The 14611-nt window shown below is 37.8% G+C and overlaps 1 protein-coding gene across 6 annotated transcripts in view; it reads left to right on the top strand.

Annotated features, from left to right (window-relative positions):
* The window catches only part of RIN2 (Ras and Rab interactor 2), a 239999-nt gene extending 229956 nt beyond the window's left edge, over positions 1-10043 (top strand). For all 6 annotated transcript variants that reach the window (XM_027840326.1, XM_027840328.1, XM_027840322.1 and 3 more), the window contains 3 exons: positions 407-538; positions 4866-5029; positions 8405-10043. In XM_027840326.1, the coding sequence (XP_027696127.1) occupies positions 407-538; positions 4866-5029; positions 8405-8731 (623 nt within the window). In that variant the 3' untranslated portion in view covers positions 8732-10043. The remainder of the gene's footprint in view (positions 1-406; positions 539-4865; positions 5030-8404) is intronic.
* The last annotated feature ends 4568 nt before the right edge of the window (positions 10044-14611 follow it).

The following is a 14611-nucleotide window of genomic DNA, read 5'->3' as shown; positions in this document are numbered from 1 at the left end:
TAGTCTTTCTGATAGAATTTAGTCCAGAAAAGTTTTTAGTTGAGGTTCCTAGAAGAGGGAAAGCACATTTTTATGTTTTTTAATTCACTTGTAGAACTTCATGGTGAAATTTGTGGTATGAGATTACAATAGAAGCTGACAAGAATATAGACCCTGTGTGTGTGTGTGTGTGTGTGTGTGTGTGTGTGTGTTTTGGGGGAATGGGTGGATGGGTATGTGTGTTTTGGGGGAGTGTGTGGGTGTAATAATCCCAGAGAATTTCAGAAACACCCACCACCATATACATAAATGGCATATTTCCCCAAAATGACATTAGTCTTTTAAAAGCAATACACAGCATATACATTTTGAGGGAAAAAATGACCTTTGGTAATGATTTTCCCTTTGTCTTCCTTCCTCATCCTAGGGAGGATGTATGGTGCAGATGACTTCTTGCCAGTGTTGACCTATGTAATAGCACAATGTGACATGCTTGAACTGGATACAGAAATTGAGTACATGATGGAGCTGTTAGATCCATCATTGTTGCATGGAGAAGGTAAAAACTTATTAATGAAGTCATTTGGGGTGGTGCTTTTTAAATCATGATGGCTTACTATATTTTGTATTAAGGGAAAATACTCTGCGGAAAATCAGAGAATGACAGGGATTGATACGAGGAAGAAATTAGGATCATCTTTTAGAGCACAAGTATTTATTTTCATTTTTTGTTGTATACTCTTTCAGTATTCTGAAGTTTATATACACTTTCTTACAATAATGTTTTTAAATGTCTAAAATAAAATATATAGAATTGCAAAGCAAACCAATTATCTTGAAATACAGCTATCAAAAAATGTTTTTAAAAGACATTCACAAACCCCAGATTAAGAGCCCTTGTTTTAGAGTAAATCACTTATTTCTGTCAGGAGAAATAGTCCTGGCCATTCAGTTCTCTTCCTGCACTCTCCTTACCTTAGGCAGAATAGGATTCCCACTTATACATCGATGAGCTATCTTACAATTAAAACAGGGACCATTTGAAACCTGAATGCATTGATATGTAACTAGTAAAGCTTGATTTGATATTGTCTTTAGTAAGTGTCCAGAAATAGGGTAGGAACTTTTCCTATTTCAGCCACTTCAGTTCTATACATGTAGTTCAGAACTATGCAGTATTCTCTGTGATTTTTAAGAGTTTTATTTTTAACAGTGAGGTTTGCTTTGGGTTGGTTAAGGAAAGAGGCTGACATTCTTCCACAGTAGCTAGTAAATGTGTCATACCAGCACTCTACCTTCAAGGGCCACTGAAAATAGACCAGGCCCAAAAGGGCCAACAGCATCTGTCATCATCAGAAAATGTGCCTGCTCCTTCCCACTTTCCAAAGTACATTCACAAATTCAAGCAGTTGAAGCTGGAAAGTAGCCTTTGATTTTGGTTTCAGTGGGACTCCTCCCATCCTACATCCTTCTAATTATTTCATTTAACCCACAGCTAACCTTAACAGTAGAATGAGAGCCAGAAGTCATCCTGTACTGATTTAGGCTTAGTAATAAATATCTTTAGTTCCTGTTTCACCAGAGAACCAGCTAATACTGAGCCTTTTTCTTCCTCTTAACCTGGCTTTCACCTGTTTCTCCCAACCCCAAATAGTACTTGTAACTTTGGAATCAGGAATTCAGGGATGAATGATGAAGACACTTCCCCTCACTGTTTTCATCTTCCCTCCCTTTTTGGATAGGAAAAAGCCATGTGGATTTGTCTCTAGGGACTAGAAGAAATACACAATAATTTCTATGACTCCATTTCCTTTCTTCTACCACTCATTATTACAATACAGTGCCAAATTAGGGGGTGTGGAGTGAGTAGTCTTCAAATTGTTTGTTTGGCCAGTGAGATTCTTGTGCAGTTGGAGGTGTATGTGAAAAAATAAAAATGCACTAAGGAAATTGCCTTTCTCTTTTTTAAGGATATCTATGTCTCTTATTTTTTCCCTGTATTCAAATTGGGGGTTGAAGTGATTGAAAAGAGAAGAAGAAAATTAGAGGATGCTTTTACTAAAGTGTATCTTGTTCATTTGGGGTCTGTCTCTCCCATCTTCCCTCCTGGTAACATTTAATTATCTTTCTACCTTTTTGCTACCCCTCCCTTGTGCTGTCTGATTCATTTTGGTTAAAGTATAGGAGCATTTAGTTGAAGCCACTGTAGGCAGCAAGAGTTCCTTTAAAATAGAGCCTTGAGCTCAAGGCTGCTGACCACTGGTCATGAATTACTCATCCTAATCTTTATATTGTTAAGCTAAACCTTTCATTAGTTTGTTGGGCAGCAGACTACAAGTCTTTCCTGCTGATCAAGCATGTCTTAACTTTTATTGAAAAGATATCATGTGAAAAAATCCCTTTTAAATGCATTCTAATGTCAGGGTAGTAGTTTTGCTGAAATTATATCCTTTTTGTTTTTAAGCTTATTAAACTTAGTCCCTTTCTGCTTTATATCCCCTTTTGTTCCTTGGACAAATTTTGAAGTTTGAAAAAACTTTTCATAAGGGAAAATGCAACTTCTCTCCACCCTGTTGAGTTCCCTAAACCCTAAGTTTAGTTCAAGGTCTAGATCAAGTTCCACCCTCTCCACAAAGTCTTTCCTGGTTTCTACAGCCCACACTCATTTCTTCATTCTCTGGGCTCCTAGAGCTTTTTTTGGCCTGTGCCAGTTCACCCACTGTTCATGAGAACTTACTACGTGCAGAGCATTGTCCTGGTCACTTTAGGAGATGGTGCTCGGACTCTGTTGCATTTATTAAAGCACCACTTACAGATGCCACCATGCTAGATTCTATGGAGACGGGGAGTAAAATGATAAGTTAGGATCTCCAACTTCAAAGATCTTTCATCCCAGTGGTGGAAGTAAGATGTTACCTAACACGTAGAATTGCTATAAACTTTAAAGTGTTATACAAAAGCATCTATCAAGGTATATAGTCCTCCCCAAAATAAAAGAAAACCAAAAAAAAGCCAACTGATATAAAGCAGGATATAATACAAAAGAAATGCATAGTATTGCAAGAGTTAAGAGGAGCAAGAAATCACTTCTAGCTCAGAGGATCAAGAATGACTTCATGGAAGAGGTAGTGTTTCAGCTGGGACTTGAGAGGGGAATATATTTTGATGGGCAGTCAGAGAAGAAAAGAAGAGCATTCTAGACTTAAGGAATGGTATGAGCAAGCAGGAAAGCTTGCTTAAGGAATGACAAAGGGTCCTGTATGACTAGAACACAGAGTATATGCAAGGGAATAGAAAATAAAATGGTAGAATTGTAGGTCAGAGACACATGGTCAGTAAACAGCACCTATTTTGTACCAGGCACTGTGCTGAGCACTGGGGATGCAAAGAAAGGCAGAAGATAGTCCCTAATCTCAAGGAGCTCATAGTCTAATGGGGAGACAAATGCAAACAAGTATGCACAAACAAGCTCTATACAAATTAAACAGGAAATAATCAGCAGAAGGAAGGTGCTCAAATTAAGGTGGATCTGGAAAGGCTTCCTGTACAAGGTGGGAAGTTAGCGGTAGAAGAAACCGTAGAGAGAATCTCATTCAACCTATTCATTTTAGAAATGAGGAAATAGACCCAAAAAGTTTAAGTAGCTTACCAAAGGTCATGAAGGTCGCAGACAATAGTAATGCTGGAATTTGAACCCAGGTTCCCTGACTCCAAACCCTTGAAGGTTAGTACATTTGTAAAGTATAGATAATTTCATCTGGCAGACAACTGGGAGCTAGAGAAAGGTTTTGAACAGGACAATCTAATGTGTCTTTGGGAAGATGAATCTGAAATATGTAGGATAGATTGGAGGCTGTAGGTAATGGAGCCAGGGAGGCCATTGTCAAGAAATAGATCATGAGGGTATAAACTAGGGTAGTGGGAAATGAGAACAGAAAAGAAAGGATAGCTTTGAGAAAGCTTCTGGAGGCAGAATTGTTGGGATTTGGTGACCAAATTAGGTGTGAGTGGGAGGGAAACAGGAAAGAAAGACCTTAAAAATAGCTGAGGTTTTAAGCCTGGGTGACCACAATAATGGGGCTATCATCAGAATAGGGAAGTCTGGAGTAAAGTTAGTTTGGGGGAATAATACAATTATACATGATATAGCATATCTTTTATTAAATGTCTACTGATTAAAAAAACACTTAATTTAAAATATGGTACAATACAACAAGTAGACAGAGCATCATACTAGACGCTGATAAAGATACAAAGTGCAGAGAAAGCCCTGGCCCTGTTGTTGTGACTCTTAGATCAGGTATAGGCAGGGGTCTACTGAAGCCAGTTTTAACTGGCTCTTTCCATGTGAACATTTAGACCAAAGAAATCAGCAAATGTCACAAGTCACGGCTTGGTTTGTTGCTTTGTTGATTTCTAGACTTAAGAAAATAATGGAGAAAATATAATAATGCAGATTAAACTTAAAATTGTATTGGGAGTTTTTGTAGACTCGGTTGTTAAAATGTTTACCAGCACACCCCTGGGTCCAGGTTAGACTAGGTAGCTTCTCTAGCTCCTTCCAACTCTGAGAATATGTGATTCCACAACTAGTGAATAAGTTATCATTTCTATTTCCAAAAGGGGCTTGTGCAACCAAGAGAAATGTGTGTTCACGAGTGATTCTGCTGGGCAATTTTTCTATGAAGCAAACTCCTATATGTCCCACTTGTATGAGTAAAGAAAAGAGAATATGAGAACACTTATATGAGTAAAGAAAGAAGAAGGTGGTGGGGAGGGGGGGAGCTCGTTTTGACTGCAGTTTATATATTTTTATCATAGAAGAGTTTTAATCATTTCATTACCAAGGGCTCTTTGGAAAAATCATTTGTTGCTGTCTTTCACAGGAGGCTATTATTTGACCAGTGCCTATGGAGCACTTTCCTTAATAAAGAATTTCCAGGAGGAACAAGCAGCTCGCCTGCTGAGCTCAGAGACCAGAGATACCCTCAGGCAGTGGCATAAGAGGAGAACGACCAATAGAACCATCCCATCTGTTGATGACTTTCAGGTATGGGGCTGGTGATGAAGGAAAATACATTACTTATCTGTCTCATTTTCAGCCCACTAGGAAGGCAGCCAGTGTTAAATCAGGGCTTGGCTCACACAGTACATTGGAAATTAAATTCCATGTGTTTCCGGCTTTTGTTGAAATGCCCAAGAGGGAAGAAGTATTTTAAGCTACCCCCTCTCCTTGAGTTTCACTTCTCTTTTTCCTTCTTTGTTAAAAATAAAATACTGGATTTGCTTCACTTAAAAATGAAGTCAAGCTAAGGCAGAATTTGATTCATTTGCATTGCTAAATGAAGAGCAAACTCTCTGAGAGGGTGAGGCACCTACCACACATAATGGAGAGGATAGGTCTCTGAAGGTGCCAGTACCAAAACTTAGTCACTATCCCTGTCCCCTGTCTTTGAGCTGACAGCAGGCTGTGATTGCTCCTCACCTTACCTTCTCACACCTTAGACTAGTTTCCTTATATGTTGGTGATGTTGAGGGAGTAACAGCTGTGGTAGCAGCTGTGATAGGAAATAGACAAGGGAATTCCTGAGACATCTCCTTCCCCAGGTTTTCTTACTGTCTCCAGTTTAGGATTTTCCATTATCAAGAGCAAACTGGTATCTGGGCTTTTTTTTTTTTGTTTAGAATTTTTCATCATAAACAATAAACTGGTAATATGGGCATTAAAATGGAAGAGAGGAATTAATATTGAAAGAAGGGGAAGAGGGGGTTTACTTTTGACTTTTAATCTGAATAATAGATATAGACAATAGACATAATGTGCAAATGGCTAGTTGTATTTTTGAGATTTAGTTTGAATTCTAAAATTCCCCAAGGTGGTGGTATTCGTATTTACCTCTGCTCCTTCTAAATAAGAAATGGAATCTAAATCTAAATCCAAGGAATGGAACTGAACTGAATGAAAGATGTTTGCCCATTTGCTTCCCTGCCTTCTTACCCCACTTCTTTTTTTCCCCTTCTTTCTTTAGACCTTCCATCCCTCTTAAAATAGCTGCGAGTTCAGTTTTGATCAGAGTTGGATCTCCTTTAATAGGCAAGATCAGCAAGTTAAGACTCCAAAATTATCTTCCAAGAAATTTCTTAACAGACACATGAATTTGAAAAGGATGGCTGCATCTTTTCCCCTGTGGGTCGCAAAAAGAAATGCTCCAAATGTCTGATGACTTAGACACACACCCAGGATCTTGCAATATGCATCTTCCTGGGATTACATATTGGAGGGCATATGTCTTTCAGAAGGAAGAACAGAGGAACTGAGTGAAGCTCCCTCTCCCAGCTCCCCACCCCCCACCCCTCCATGTGTATTCCCTGCCTTTACTGCTACTCTCATTATCTGGTGTTTATTCTCTGTAATTGTCTTTCAAGGCTCTTTATCAAACAGAGAAGCTGAAAAGCCTACCATTTTTTGAAAAGCATCCTCAGCTTGGAGAAGCTAAATATGATTTGAAGACTGAAGCTTTAGATTTAAAGTGACCCTTTTAATTATTTAGCTTGTTCAGCAAGGAAAAAGTTCAGTGCAAAAGCAACACTTCTAATCTGACCTATGATTCCATTGATGCAGAATATGATTAATAAAAAAATCCCCTTGCTCTGTGCAGGTCCATACAATCTCTGCAACTTATGGTCTTAGAGAGTTACTTGAGGCACTCAGAGGATAAGTGACTTGACCAAGGTCACAAAGTCATATCGATCAGAAGTGAGACTTCAGTCCAAGTCTTCCTGTCTCAAAGGCTGGCTTTACAGTCACTGTGGCATGCCATTTCTATGTTTAGATAATGTTTTATATTTTTTCAAAAAACTCTCATGAATGTTATCTCATTTGATCCTGACAGCAATCCTATGGCGATGAAAAGACAGGTATTATCATTGTTCTGATTTTGCAGATGTGGAAACTGGGGCTTTGGAAGCTTTAAGATATTTATCTAAAGTCCCAAGGCTAAAAATTTGCAAAAACTGAGACTAAAAGCTCTTTTGACCTGTTTTCACTTGGCCAAGTTGCTTTCTGTTTAATAATAGCACAAGGCAGGAATTGCTTCTGGTTAGGCTTATTGCATTTTTCCTTTTTCTCATGTTAAGTACACCGTCAGCTGCATGTACAATTTGTGTTCGTAGAATTACCCACTCCTACCACATAGTCTTTCCTTTTGACTTCACTGACATTGCATATACAATCATCTGGAGGCCTGTAATTGCCACCACCCCCCAGCCCAAGGCCCCACCCTACCATAATTTACGTCCATGATAAAAATGTGTGTATGTACACAAAGGGCTTATTTTTCTTAAAATGTATTTGCCAATATTCTGTTTTTAATCAGTTTTGAAAATTTTGAAATAATTTATTTCATATCACCTTAGGATCCCAGGAAGTTGAAAGGGTAAAAAAATATTTTATAGTTATCTAAATAATACTTGGCAAAACACAAAATTGAAATAAACTTCAAATATATGATACATAACGTAATGTTAAATCTCCAAATGAACTTACTGATTTGTGTGCATTCACTGCTAAAAGAAATTGATGGTGAGAGTGGAAATTTAAGACATTTTGTAACAGAGTCAAAGGAGAGAGAATGTGGGCTCAACTCATTGAGAAGTTTCAAAGTTCAAAGTATAAACATTTGGTGTTTGACAGATTTGCCATTAATCATTATTGCTGTCTTGAGTGAAGGGGAGGTAAGGGATAGGGGGAATTGAAAACAAAGCACTACGTGTATGTATGCAGAGAGAAGAGAGACATTTGACAACTACTTCTGATCTTCTTTGTCCCTTAGAATTAAGCGCTTCTTAAACTGTGGGTCGCAACTGCAGCGCTGAAGAGGTCAAGAGTAGAAAAAGTTTAAGAATCCTGTGGATGATACCATATGCTATAATATACACAAAGTAGAAATGTATTTCCTCAGGTCCCCACTTGAATTTAGGGAAACAAAGTTTAAAAGAAAAAGCAGCAGCAGCATAGGAATGGGTCCCTAGGCCTGTGAACTTAGGCACCAAGTGTCTGACCAGTGAGGAGGTCAGTACCAACCAGGGCCTTGAAATCGCTCACTACATTTATTAATTCTATTTGCAAATTAAGGTTTTGATATAGGGAAAGAAATAACTGAGGCCATAAGTGTGCCCAGAAATATTTTCCTTCTAGTGAAATACTTTCTCTCCCCAGGCACTGAAATTCCAAAAAGCACTGCTCACCTGGTAGAAGGCATATCTTGATAAATTAAAATTCATTTCACTCTCATCCCCTGATGTAGTTTAGTTTGATGATTAATGATTGCTTTGTACATTTTGAGCCAAGAAAATTGGCAGTCAGTGTTCTCTGCATGTCCTGATTTTGTTTCTGGTTGTCTTTTTTTTTTTTCTCATGCTACAGAATTACCTCCGAGTTGCCTTCCAGGAGGTTAATAGTGGTTGCACAGGAAAGACCTTATTGGTGAGGCCCTATATTACTACTGAGGATGTGTGCCAACTCTGTGCTGAAAAGTTTAAAGTAGAGGACCCTGAGGAGTACAGCCTCTTTCTTTTCGTTGATGAAACTTGGCAGCAGCTGGCAGAAGACACTTACCCTCAGAAAATCAAGGCTGAACTACACAGTCGGCCACAACCTCATGTCTTCCATTTTGTATACAAACGAATCAAGAGTGATCCATATGGAGTTATCTTCCCAAACAATGAAGAAGAAAATGTTTCCACATCATAGAAGGATGCAGGGTTCTTCCCAGTAGTGCACATGAGCTGTTGTTGGGAATGTCACTTTCTTGGCAGCCATATGCCTGAGGTTCAGAAAGGCAGGCTCCAGTCTCTTGCTCAATGGCCAGGCTGTGAGTAGTATCCAGGCTCTTGCTCAGTGGCCAAGCTGTGAGTAGTGCTTATTGTGAATATGCATACAGTGGTGGTGGCTGGGATTACCTTCAGCTACACTGTGTCCAAGCAAAGCAAGCTGAGTTTCTTGGAATGTTAGGATTTCTCCTTCAATGTCCTTCAGACACTTGATTTCTACATCATCCTGAGGTCTATTTTCTATCCACCCTTTAGACAGGTTCGTTTTGATTTAAGCATATGTATATATGCTGGATAAATTTGTTGTTGTGTAGGCTAGTACTCGATTTCAGCAGCAGGTGTTTGACAAGACTGTCCGATGCAGTGCATCAATTAACTCTCACAGTTCTGTGGATGGTTGCATCATCCTTTCCTACAACTAATATTTTTTTTTTATAAAAAGCCTCTGTTTTTATATTTCATAGAAATTTTTATAGCAGTTGCAGGTAAACTGTCAGGGTTGGTTTTTAAAATATTTTTGTAACTATAAAATATTCTATAATTATGCATGTGATTTTTAACATTTAATATACAAAAAATAAATCTCTTGCTGGTTTTAGAGTATTGCATTAAGAAGTTCCTCTTTTCTGTAACTGGACATTTGGACAATTTTTTAAAAAGAGAGACTGCTGGGTTTCCTTAAGCAACTTGTATCACTGACACTGGCCTCTGAATGCCTGTAGATAAGTCTGATTACTGTTTTCTTGAGTTTTGTTCATGCACAGTGTGTTTTGTTTTGTTTTGTTTTGTTTTGTTTTTAACCAACAAGTGATGCTGGGAGTAATGGAAGAACTGAATGTAGAGAAAGGAAGAGGGAGAATGCATAGAACATAACCTAGGAATGAACTGTTAGTCTGCTGGTTCAGGCTACTTACAGAATGTGGGGGAAGGAGATGGAAGGAATCACGTCTGCTTAAAGTATTGTAAATGTGCATTGTGACTTGGCAATATCTTTCTTGAATGTGATTTACTTTCATAAAGAATTTTCAAAAACCAACCAAGAGAATCAATGATAACACTAATGTTCTCTCCCAGTAAATCAAAGCTAACAGCATCAAATTGCTCTGAGTTGAAAACAAGGATGTGTATTGATTGATGCTGTTAAGGGGAAAAGGGCTATCTAGAAAGCCATTGAAAAAATGCCTTTGAGTTACAGAAGTGTACATTGAAATTAAATTTGCATGTGCTTGTAAGACCTGTTTAAGAGTGCAGTAAATTTTGGTTCTTCTGTCAGTGTACAATCCAGGTAGTTAACAGCTCTGCTACATGTAAAGATTTGTAGCTGTTGATTACTTGGAAGGATCTGTACCTTTTTTTTTGCATTGGTTTTGTCACATATCTGAAACCCTCAGCACATTCTGTGTTGTATTCCCTTGTGTAAATGATAAAGAATGGATTTTGCACATAATACATTTTAATACTATATAATAGTCATGTGTGAAAATTTGTTTTTTTTTAATAATTCTGTTAGTTGCTTCATTTTCTTCAGCAATATCACATACCTATGCACGATACCAGTGTAACAGATCAGAAATCCTTTCCAATGTTTGTGGTTAGAAAACACATGAAGAATGTATATGTAGGGGAAATACTAATATGTGGAATGAAGGAGCTCAAGGAAAACTTGTGATGCAAAAGGATTTCTAATTTTATTCACTGTGTTAGTTGTAGAAAATCATGATTAATCCAGATGCAGTATGCAGAAAAAAGTAGCATGCTGTAGTGAAGTGAGGACTAGCTAGGCTCGGAGTCGGGAAGACCTGGGTTCAAGTACTTTTTCGGACACATGTTTGGCTGTTGCCATGAGAACACACAAAAATCATTCAACCTTTCAGTACCTCGGACAACTCTCTAAATTATCGATCAGTTGCCAGTCTATAACAATGAAAGGACTTTGTATCCTGGAAGTTCCCAGAGTAGTTGAAATCTATGGTCAGAACTGCATCAGAAAAAAATCTAATGAAAGGTCAATATGATCTCAGTAATTATCTTTCAGGAACAAGTAGCTCAGCAATATTTCAAAATCAGGGCACATGTTCAGAAGGGCTTTTGTGTCTACACCAGTTAATCTCTCTACCCTCTGAAGTGTTCACACTTAATATTTAACAAATTAAATGAAAATCCTAGTCCCCAAGCCCTGAACCAACATTATTCTGCTATGTGTTTTTTTTTAAAGCAGGGTGTCCCAAAAAGTCTAAGTGTAGTTTTAAACCTTTAATAATTCAAAATTGCCCTAAGGCTTTTGGGACACCCTGTATTTGCAACATTTAGGCCCTTTATTAGAGATTCCAGCATTGAGCTGCCCTCTTCTGGACAAATTAGAAATGATATCTTTTCTACCATTAATGTTTATTATTTATAAATTCATGTTTATCATTCAAAAAATCCAATTCAAGAAACATTCATTAACATAAAGAAGGTGAAAAGTAGAATCACAGAATGTTGGAGCTAGAAAGGAATGTAGAGCTTACATTTATTTTCTTATCTGTATTCCCATTTTACAGATAAGAAAACAAAGGTGAAATACCTTGCCTCGAATATAGCATCTAGTCAAGAAATAATTAGTGAATTTTAAGACTTGACCTGAAGAATCTTGGATAATAGAATGTAATAGAGATCAGAACAGGAGAACATGATGTGAGCAGAAGAAAACATCACAAGACCATTCCTTGATCTGCCTGCCATTGAGCAATGTTTCCTTTTTAAAATTACAACATAACATGTGTCTCCACTTTTTCCCCCATGCAGACATTTCTCACTTCTCAAATTGCCAGGAAACAGTCTTCAGTAAAATTTGGAAGGGATAAAAAGATAGTAAAAAATATATATATACATGCAAGGGTGAAGGAAGAGAATGAATCACCAAATATAAAAATGTTATGAAATTTGGACACAGACCAGAAGAACGTTTTGGTACCATGTATGTTGTCAGATAATACCCCTCAGGATCCAGAAGTTTAAAAACAAACCCCAACAACTGCGTGAAACAGTTTAATATCAATGTGGAAGTTACTACTTGAGAGAGGCAAGGAAACGAAGTCAGGAAATTCAAATGGTAACACTTTTCATTCATAGAAATACTAACTTGCCTCCACTGCATTTCCTTCAAGCTCATGACTTTTTGTTCAAACACTACTACAGGAAAGGACAGAAACAAACATTTTATTAAGGGCGTACTATGTACTAAGTGCTTTACAATTATCTCATTTGGTCTTCATGACAACCCTGGGAGGTAAATGCCATTATTATCCCTATTTTACAGTTGAGGAAACTGAGGCACACAGAAGTTGTAAGTGTCTAAGACCTGATATAAACGCAGGTCTTCCTGACTCCAGGCCTAGTGCCCTATCCACTGCACCACCTGGCTGTGTCTACTTCCCATGATTGTAGGGAAGAATATCTTAATGATCCATGTGGTCCTTTTTGTAATGCCAGAAGTCTGAGGAGGATAAATTCCCCAAATACTAAGGAATACTTAATGGTATCATATCTTTATCTATCCAAGTTCTAGTAGTATTTTATAGCTTATTTATAGAATGACAATTGAAAGTTATTTCTTTAGTTAGGACCTCTTACTTCTCCTGATACTTGTACTTTCAGAGACATTACTGTTAAAACAATTGTACAGAAAGATCACAAACACTGTAAAATAAAGGTACAGAACCTAATGGCTTTTCTTCAGGATTAAGTTCTAAACTTTAGAGCCCTGGCCAGCTCCCTCCAAAAATGTCCTAAAAGAACTTTTGATAGAAGTTATTTAAAATTTTAAACATCAGACATATTTCCCACTGCTTCATATTTAATATAAATGCATATCCATAGCAAATATGCACGTGAACATATGTAAAGGAAAAAAATAACTAAACTCCTAGAAACCATTTTAGACAACAATGAATGTCAGTTGACCGAGATATGGGAAAATTCCAGTAGCACATGGAAATACCTTAGGTATTTTTTTTCTTCATAAACTGAAAACAATTGGTTAAGAGACACATGGCTAAAATGCCATATGAAATGCAGTTAGAGTGTGAGTTCAGATCCTGCCCTAAACACTTAATTACTATGTATCCCTGAGTAAGTTTCTTAAGCTCTTCAAGCCTTGGTTTCCTCATTTGTAAATGAGTATAATGATGCAGCACTTATTTCAAAGAGTTATGAAGGTCAAATAAGATCATGGAATCTTAGGGCACTGGAAAGGACCAACCCCCTCATTTTACGTACAGCTAGGGATTCAAACAGACTTTCCCAACTCTGAAAATCTTTGAAACCCACTGGCATGAATTCTGGGATTTGTAGTCCCAGTTGTTTTCTTGGCATGCTAGTGAAGATGGAGAAAGACGCTAGCCAGACTGCACAGACATATTCTCTCTGAATGATGCACTTAGCAGTAGACAGGCAGCTCTCCTACAAAAGGCAAAATAACAAATGAATGATCAAAACTTTGGTTTCCAGGCCTAAGTTGCAGAACACATCCTTTCCTAGTCCATGTCTGTCATTTCTACAACTAAGCCAGAGGAATTTGACATTCCACCCAGGAGACTTCTGGTCTTAAGGGAAAGTGGACGATAATGAAGATGCCTCCTCTTCTTCCTCTGACAACTTGTCTCACAAGACAGCAGTAAATTCAGATCCCAAACAACTAAGCCAAATTGACTTCACCCTTCCTAAGAAAGAAGGAATGTCCTTTTTTGGTAGACGTTGATCTATGGATCATTAGCTTTCTTGATCTAATGTATATCTGAGTGGGAACCATGCTTATTTGGAGCAACCAGAGCCCCAAAATGAGGTTGTGCCAAAGGACAGCACCCTTTCTTTCTCCTCCTCCTTCCAAGGCTTTTGAAATAAGCATTTGTTTTCCTTTACAGAACATAGCTCAATAGCCATCAGAGGAAGGGTAGGCATTTTGTGCTACAAGTTCAGAGACTTGCAGGCATGGCTTTTCAGAGGCCCAGCAATCATACTGGAAAAAAAAAACAAAAACTGATGGGTGTGGCAGAAGCTTGTTGAACTGTTACTCCTCCTTGGGATCTGCAAAAAAGTTGAGGAAGTATGTTAACTTCTCCCTCTCCTCCCTCTGACTGCAGATGGCAGAGATTTACTTCCAAACGTCTTTCTTTAAGCAGTTCCTAATCCCTGATATTTTTCACATAAAACTGTGATCAGTCATAACTTGTATGTGATTCATGTCTATTATTAATTATATACAGAGGGACTATATCAGAAAAGGCTAGTAAATGATATATGATATGCAGAAATAAAGGACAAATCTCTGTCTATAAGTCAATAAGCACTTATTAAATGCCTACTATGTTTCAGAAACTCTGCTAAGCACTGGAGATACAAAGGAAGGCAAAAGACAGTTCCAGGGTAAAATGAATTTGTTTTCCTCCATCCTCCAGCTGAAAATCATGAGATAATCTTAATAGTTTTGATTTTTAATTACTAATAACTCAAACTGCTAAGTAGCTAGAGATATTAAATATAGATTGGAGATTATTTACCCTAAACTACGCAGAAGTCTTGAGAATAGACTAAGATGGTATAGCAGGTTTGGAGAAAAGTTGGAAGCTTTTCTCAGAGGCAGCGAGCCTCAGGCATAAATCATTACTCACTATTCTTTTCTTTTGAAGCTAATATGTATTCCTAGCCTCTGTGAGGCACTGCCTAAAAGGTGCTTACTAAATAAAAGAGAATCGAGTCTGGCTAAGAGAGCAGTTGAAGCAGGTGGAGAAGTGATAAGTGAACATACCCTAAGAGAGAA

This window comes from Vombatus ursinus, unplaced genomic scaffold, assembly GCF_900497805.2.
Source record: "Vombatus ursinus unplaced genomic scaffold, bare-nosed wombat genome assembly UNPS02014841.1, whole genome shotgun sequence".
In the NCBI taxonomy this organism is placed as follows: Eukaryota; Metazoa; Chordata; class Mammalia; order Diprotodontia; family Vombatidae; genus Vombatus; species Vombatus ursinus.
This window is presented reverse-complemented; position numbering and strand designations above follow the sequence as displayed.